This window comes from Cicer arietinum, chromosome 7, assembly GCF_000331145.2.
Source record: "Cicer arietinum cultivar CDC Frontier isolate Library 1 chromosome 7, Cicar.CDCFrontier_v2.0, whole genome shotgun sequence".
NCBI lineage: Eukaryota > Viridiplantae > Streptophyta > Magnoliopsida > Fabales > Fabaceae > Cicer > Cicer arietinum.
Window position 1 is genome coordinate 52155930 of NC_021166.2, and position 9001 is coordinate 52164930.

Sequence of the window (9001 nt, forward strand, 5' to 3'; positions counted from 1 at the left end):
GAAAAGAGATGAGTAATCTTATTCGGATTTTGTTAAATCAGTCTCAGAAAAACATCGATTTTGCATTCGTTAACCGTTGGATCGGGCTGATTTTTGGACAGCAAGTTCGCAATATTCAGTTCTTGGTTTTCAACGGTCGGATCGACGAAACGACATTCAGAGAGGGAGAAACCGTGCTTGCACAGCAGCAGATGTGAAACGAGTGAGACAAGAGTTTGTGAAACATAATTCTAGAAACAACTTTGGTAACGGTAAGAGCATCACTCCATCCACTTTCCTTGAATTATATGTGATATAAATGTATTGTGATGTTATGTATTGGTTTTGTTTGTGTGTTATCTTTAAAATGAGTATTAATAATGGTTGTGCTTGATATGCTCAAATTGTGGAAAATGAATGTTATATTATATGTTGTTATAATGGTTGTGTTTGACATGTTGTGGTTATTCAAGGTGATTATTGTGTCTAAACTAAGTTGGTTTAGGACAAGGTTGGATGATTTTGGGACACTCTAGTTGAATGGTCTATATTGTTACTAACAAAAGTGTCTACATTCATGCATTCATAGTTGTGTGGTGCGTCCATAATTGGTTGGAGTCCAAAGTTGTGTGGTGCGTCCATAATTGGTTGGAGCCCACAGATCCTTGCGAGGATGTTGAGTTAGTGGTGTTGCTTGGAAGGACCCACAAAGCCCTTGCGGGGGTGGTGATATTCCAGAATCATGCATTGACATATAATCTAACAAATAGGTTGTGCATTTTGGTTGATTTGTATCTTTGGTGCGTTGTGATTTTTAACTGTTAAATGAAGTATATGATTTATTTATATTTTTGCTATGACGAGAAAGTACGATAGGAGAAATGCGAGAAAGTACGTCACGGTGAACCCAATAGGAGAAATGCGAGGAAGTACGATAGCATGTAGTTGAAGGCTCTGAGATACTTTTGTATCGGAGTTAGACTTGTTGGGTGAGTTTTTCCACATGTACAAAGGTTATGACCAACTAGGATTTATGCCTAAAATATCAATAGTTATGACTATAGGAGTCTCTTTTATTTAACCTATTAAATTTATTTTTAGTGATTGTAAATATTTTGATTCTTTATTTTTGAAAATATAACTAAAAATATTATTAATTGATTTTAAGATAAATGAGTATTTAAAATAATTATAAATAAATAAAAGTGAATTTGTATTTTTACGTTTAGAATCCTGTTAGTTAATGTCTCGAAAAAGCAGAATGTTACAATCAAAGTAATAACGTAAACCGATAAAATATCTATAATTGTGATAAATTTTATATACGACAGAATTGAAAACTATCTTACACTTAAACAACGTAATCACAAATAAAATGCAGGAGAAAAAACCCCAGAGATAGCGACTTATAATAGAAATAATTTTATATCAAAAATAATCTCAAATAGATCGAATTCTTTTTTTATAAGCAAACTATCAAGAAAAAACAATATACAGTGAATTTGATAAATTTATTTTATGCGTAAATATTATTAAAATAGGCAATGAAATATCAATTAAAAATTTATCTCGAAATTTCAAGAAACGGATTTTAACTACAATTATATTTAATATTTTGTCGATGGTGTAGATTGAATTTGCAACATTCTTATAACTTCGCTATTTAACTATCTTATTTTAATTACCAAACCAACTTTTTATCATATATATTCACTTTAATTAATAATAGAGGTTTCTAATAGACTATGTTTAGTACTAATAGATTTAACTTTGTTCGTTTATTTATCGAAATAAATCAGTAACATGGATAAGAGTTATATTTAAAAAATATTTATAAATAAATTTAGTAATTTTAAAAATACTTATATTTAAAAATAACTTTTCACAAGTGTTTATGGCATGGTACCATCCTATCCTAGTAGTATAATTGTAACATTCAAAACATCCTCATAATGAAATATTTGTCTTCCTTTATTTAAGATTAAATTATATAAATCACATTAAAATAAATTAATTTTATTGAAATATAATAATATAAAATTATTATTAAAATTTAATTAATTATTTTTAAAGTAAAAAAATAAGTATTCCATTGTGGATGGTATACTGCGATAAGTCTGAACATTCCATTAATAGTGTTAAAGCTAGATGCCACCCAGGATACTTTTTACGGAATAGTGTGAGTCGTGTTAAGATAGTGAATAAAAAAATAAAAAAAATAATCACAATAAAGATAAATTGACAAAATACATAAAGTTATATTCACAATATAACAAAAATTTAAAATAAAACAATAAGAGTAATATAAATAAAATAATAGGGGTAATATTCACAAAGAATCAGTTCGACTTGAAAAGATATAGTTTTATTTATTGTAATTGTTGTTATGATTCAGTCACAAGCATAAAGATTGCAATTTGCCTACAAAAGGAAGGTAATACCGAGTCAATCTCATGAAAGTTTACCTCCAAGTAAATCTATCTCTTAATTCCTCCAATGGAACAAGTATCACATTAATTGGACCAGTACAAGTTATGCCAGAATGAGTATCATCAAATTTTGAAATGTGCTCAAGTAACATTGGTTTTAAACAATCGGCAGCACTAATCACTATGGATTGGATATAAAATACAAGACTAACCAAAGATATGAGATGTAAGAAATAATCCACAGCTACTTTCACACCTTGAATGTGACCACTGTTCATTGATCATATCATGTCTATTATCAAATTAAATATAGAATTCAAAAAATAGTGCAATATCTATTATTTGTACTCCTTATCAGAAGGACTTGATTTCACAGTGAACCAATATCGTCAATATTCCTCCCTTTCTCAGAGATTCATTGATAACATCTCTAAAACAATATTTGAGGAAGGATGGAGATAACATAATGCAACCGCGCCCTAAAAAGTAAAAGTAACCAAAAAAATTAATATCATATTTATAAGTCATTGCTTGGACTATGGCTCTAGCAGTTACTACCATATTAATTGGTTGATGCTCAATTTTCAGCATGCCCGTCCCCTTTAAGCATAGAATTAGTTTAGATTAAATCGTTAAATCTTCGTAATTATAATTCTGAAATCATATATAGTATAATTATGATAGACGGAACATTGAATCATCAAAATTATGACATATAAATCATAATTGATATAATTAGTTAAAATTAACCGTTAATTCATCGAAATTATAATTTCAAAGTCATAATTAATCTATATTGTCTAGATTAATTACATGAACAAAAGGAGAAAACAATCATAGAAAGAATGTATAGAAATTCAAATAAATTAACTCCAATACGGCATCGATGACATTTGCGATTTTCTTTTACAACACCAAATTCAAATTACTAAGTGATATGTCATTTTGACGACTTTTCTTAAGCGGGTGTTGGGATTACCAAGTTATAATTTATATTATTTGCAATTTTTATGCGTGTTTAATGGCTTGAAGGTTGTAGAGGGAGAAAAAAAACCGGGACAGCTACTCTACAACAAATATAAACCACTTAATTGATAGTTCACTCTAAATACTTTGGCTTAATTGCACTTTTGGTACCCCTATTATAGGTGAAAATTGAAAGTAGTCCCCCCATTTTGTTTGTCCCCAGTTTTAGTCCCCCAAACAGAATTTGAGTCCAAATCATGATGAGTTGTCATTTTTTTTAATGACGTGTCAATAAAAGGGTGACGTGGCAGACGCTTATGTGGAATAAATTCATTATTATATTATTTTTGATTCAAAAATATAATTTATATTTTTTAAAACTATTATTATAATTGTGACAATATTTTTAAAAATATAATTTAATTATTAAAATTAAGTTAAAAGAAAAAACACTTAAAATCGTAAACCCTAAACAAATCAAAATAAAAAACATTCACTCATGAACCCTAAAATTATTTTGAACCCTAAAATCATGAACTAGAACTAAAACCCTCTTTCATTGATTATATCTCCGGAGCTGGCCTACAGAAGAACTGATAGAACCGTCTAGTTCTGGCATATCGGGAAATTCAGTTCACGCTGATGGTGATTCTCCTTACCAGCTCAGAGCTAGTTCAGGAGCATCTATGGTTACTGATAACGCAACTGATACTTATATTTCGTCTACAAGGCACTGTGATGCCTATCAGTCCAACTTTGAATCAGATTTCTTGGAGAATGAGAGCCCGGATTGTTTTGAATTCGATGGTGAAATGCGATTGAAACTACAAGAATTGGAGAGGGCATTGCTTGGTGACAATAATGATGAGTGCGACGACGATGAAGAAAACATATTTAGGACTGTACAGAGCATGGAGATTGATCCTGACTTTGCCGACTGTGCCAATCCTATTCAGAACATGTTGAGTCATGACTCGCCAAAGGAATCTTTGTCCTCAGAGTCCAATCTCGGTAGCAGCAGTAGCACCAAAGAAATATCACAAAACTTTCCTCGGACTCCAATAAAAGGGTGAAAGAGGGTTTTAGTTCTAGTTCATGATTTTAGGGTTCAAAATAATTTTAGGGTTCATGAGTGAATGTTTTTGATTTTGATTTGTTTAGGGTTTATGATTTTAAGTGTTTTTTCTTTTAACTTAATTTTAATAATTAAATTATATTTTTAAAAATATTGTCACAATTATAATAATAGTTTTAAAAAATATAAATTATATTTTTGAATCAAAAATAATATAATAATGAGTTTATTCCACATAAGCGTCTGCCACGTCACCCTTTTATTGACACGTCATTAAAAAAAATGACAACTCATCGTGATTTGGACTCAAATTCTGTTTGGGGGACTAAAACTGGGGACAAACAAAATGGAGGGACTACTTTCAATTTTCACCTATAATAGGGGGACCAAAAGTGCAATTAAGCCAAATACTTTTTAGCCTTAAGAATATATTGAAATTTGTGTTTTCAATTTTTTAAAATTGAAAAAGTTATTTTTTCTATAGAAAACGTTGATTTTTTATTTCTTAATAAAGCAGAGTTGTCAGTACACTTTGACCTTTTGGTCCAGGCCAACCGTCACCATAACTTATACTTATCATCTTCAGCTTCGTTTTGAAGTTGGAAGAATGAGCACGGAACTTGGCTCCGGCAAGTCAATGGTATGTATCCTATGCTATGCATCTTTTTAATTACGGTTTCCTAATAATAATCTAACTCATTATGCTTCGTTGATACGAACAAGGCAAGCGCAAGCGTTGGCGAAGAAGAACATAATAATAATAATAAACTGATTCTGTATTCATATTGGAGGAGTTCATGTTCCTTCCGACTCCGAATTGCTCTTAACGTCAAAGGTACTCCACTCATTCAATCGTTTCTCTTGTTTATTAATTAAATAAATTATTAAGATTCTCTTTCTCAAACATTTTCATTCGTTCAGGGCTCGAATATGAGTACAAAGCTGTCAATCTGTTGAAAGGAGAACAATCTCATCCTGGTTTCTTATCCGTAAACCTAATTTTAGTATTATTATTTTATATATTATTAATTATACTTAATTTAATTAATTTCCTTTTTCACATATTCAGAGTTTCTCCAGCTCAACCCTATTGGTTTTGTTCCTGTTCTCGTCGATGGTCCTGCTGTAATTTTTGACTCTTTCGCCATTATTATGGTCACTCTCAATCCTTTCTTTTACTATTCCAATTATTGAAATAATTAAAATAAATAATTAAAAACAATTAAAAATAATTACAGGATAGTGAATTAAAATAATTAAAAATTGATACATATAATTTATTTTTTAAAATAATCAAATCAATTAAAAACTGAATCACATATCTTATTTCTTTTATTATAATTTTTTATTATAACAATAAAGATTTTTCAGTTAAATATATTATTAATTAGGATGGACCACACACAAGAGAAAATGGATGAAACAAGTTTGAATTAAAATATATTAGCATAATCCAAATGGGTGAAACAAGTTTGAATAAAAATAAAAATAGCAAGACAAAAAAAAATGTAAAGCAAGACAAAAAAAAAGATTAGTTGCTGCTGCTGTCTTCACTGTCTTCATCGTCTTCACTGTCTTCATCCTCTTCACCGTCTTCATCTTCATCCTCTTCACCGTCTTCATCTTCATCCTCTTCATCGTCTTCATCTTCATCTTCATCTTCATCCTCTTCATCGTCGCTGCTATCGTATCTACCTCTACCGAGTTTTTTGAAGAGCTAAGTGTCCATCGTAACGGCAAGGCAGAGAACACGTTTATACTCTGGATCAGAATCGTTGCCCGCTTTCTCCAACTTTCCAGCTTCCTCGACCTTTGCAGTTTCCTCCGCCTTTGCAGCTTCCTTTCCCTTTCCATCTTCCTCCCTCTTTCCAGTTTCCTCAGTCTTTCCAGTTTCCTCCGTGTTAGAAGACATTGTGAGAGTTTGTTACTGTGAGGGTTTGTTACAATAGGGTTTAGGGTTTGTTATATGAAGCACATTTCAAAAGATTGGAAACAGATTATTTAAACCCTTCATTCATGAAAGCTCAACTAAAAAATACAGATTTCATGTTAAACAGCTTTATTACATTCTCATGACTTGAAGATTATTATGAGTCTAAATGGAATCTCAAGCATGGTAAACTTGTTTGGAGGATTTTGAAGCAGAATATCCACGCTTCATCTTTCCAGTTTCCTCAGTCTTTCCAGTTTCCTCCGTGTTAGAAGACATTGTGAGAGTTTGTTACTGTGAGGGTTTGTTACAATAGGGTTTAGGGTTTGTTATATGAAGCACATTTCAAAAGATTGGAAACAGATTATTTAAACCCTTCATTCATGAAAGCTCAACTAAAAAATACAGATTTCATGTTAAACAGCTTTATTACATTCTCATGACTTGAAGATTATTATGAGTCTAAATGGAATCTCAAGCATGGTAAACTTGTTTGGAGGATTTTGAAGCAGAATATCCACGCTTCATGTTCCTTCCGATTCCGAATTGCTCTTAACGTCAAAGGTACTCCACTCATTCAATCGTTTCTCTTGTTTATTAATTAAATAAATTATTAAGATTCTGTTTCTCAAACATTTTCATTCGTTCAGGGCTCGAATATGAGTACAAAGCTGTCAATCTGTTGAAAGGAGAACAATCTCATCCTGGTTTCTTATCCGTAAACCTAATTTTAGTATTATTATTTTATATATTATCAGTTATACTTAATTTAATTAATTTCCTTTTTCACATATTCAGAGTTTCTCCAGCTCAACCCTATTGGTTTTGTTCCCGTTCTCGTCGATGGTCCTGCTGTAATTTTTTACTCTTTCGCCATTATTATGGTCACTCTCAATCCTTTCTTTTACTTTTCCAATTATTGAAATTGTTTGATCATATCTGATCATTTTTTTGTGATGTCTAAATGAAATGAACGCAATATTTGGAGGATAAGTATCCTCAACATCCTTTGCTACCCACTGATATTCACAAAAGAGCTATCAATTTTCAGGTGGTTACTATTGCATTATTTTCTCCAAAGTTTGAATAACCAGGCCACGTAGATTGTGCAATAAAGTGCTTTTTTTACTGTTAAAGTGATGTCAATTAGGTGTTAGTAAATTTTCTTGTTTTTAGTGATATGGTAATTGGATTTTCTGAGTTTAAGAACAAGGCTTAATAAAAATTGCAGTAAGTAAATGAACACGTTAAAATTTATCCTGGTTCCCCTTATAACCAAGGGTACGTCCAGTCCTCTTGCACACCACAAGAGATTAATCCAATACTTGTCAGAAAATGTACAACTCCCACCCTGGGATTCTTGCTACAAAACTTCTAACAATACTTCTAAGATAGCACACCACTATCTTACTTGTACAAATGATACAATAAGGTTTGAATAAATCTAAGATGTGGTATATTGATAAACAACTCAATAGTAATTCAAGTACTTGAGAACTTTTAGAATGATATGAAAATCTAATGCAAGTACTTAGAAAAATCAGAATTTTGTTCAAAGTTGTTTAATGAAATAATTCAAGGATGGTTGATTTTTGATCTGAAGTTATGGGGTATTTATACTCCATAAAACATCCTTTCAGATTCGTGGCCATTGATCCAAGAGGTTTGATGAAAAATTACAATGTTCTAGAGGCATTCCAGATCTGAAAAATTGTAATGTTTCCAGGTGTATTCGAATACAGTATATGTGTATTCGAATACACATCTTTGTAACGTTTAAAAAATTCGAATTTTACACCTTGTATTCGAATACACATCAGTGTAGTCGAATACAGATCAATGTATTTTAGCCTCTGACTTAACTTGTATTCGACTACATATGAGTGTAGTCGAATACATTTGGCTACTGACTTAGCATGTAGTCGACTACAGATGGGTGTAGTCGAATACACCATTTAACATTTTGCCTCTGACTTAAGTTGTATTCGAATACAACATGGTGTATTCGAATACACTTATGCAAATTGTCAAAAATATGATTTTAAATGATTTGTTAATGTTGTTTTTGATTTTCGAAAACATGTTAAATGCATATGTAAATATGAATTGTTCTCATGTATTTGAACTATTGATTTGTATCATATACCTTTACATTTACTCATTTATTATTTGGATTTGGAAGCTCATTCAAGATGGTTTGATCTTCTTTTTGATCTTGCTGCATTGTCCATAGTTGGTGGTCTTGTCGTCATCAAAAACATGTAGTTTACATTCTCCCCCTTTTTGATTATGACAAAATGTTGTTGTGAAGAGAGTGTGATGTTGAAATCTTTGCTCCCCCGTAATAGGTGCATACTCCCCCGTTGTATGTGATGATTTGAAAATTGTTTTTGAGTGCCTACAAGGTTTGAAATGCAACAACAACACCAAATTTTCTCCCCCTTTTGACATGATCAAAAAGAAGAAGAATAGAAAAGAAAAAGAGACATACACGTTGCGAGCAAAATCATACACAAAAGGCATATAAGGGAACAAGAATAGCAGAAATGGAAATTAAGTCAGAATATCATAGAAGTGAATACATAACAAGTCCCGAAACGAGTAATACAAAATACACCAGAA

The 9001-nt window shown here is 31.2% G+C and overlaps 1 protein-coding gene across 1 annotated transcript in view; it reads left to right on the forward strand.

Moving 5' to 3' along the window:
• Positions 1-4933: 4933 nt before the first annotated feature.
• The window catches only part of LOC101501580 (glutathione S-transferase zeta class-like), a 13305-nt gene continuing 9237 nt past the window's right edge, over positions 4934-9001 (forward strand). The window contains exons 1-4 of the mRNA XM_073363882.1: positions 4934-5089; positions 5173-5284; positions 5371-5427; positions 5519-5604. Of these exons, the coding sequence (XP_073219983.1) occupies positions 5057-5089; positions 5173-5284; positions 5371-5427; positions 5519-5604 (288 nt within the window). The 5' untranslated portion in view covers positions 4934-5056. The remainder of the gene's footprint in view (positions 5090-5172; positions 5285-5370; positions 5428-5518; positions 5605-9001) is intronic.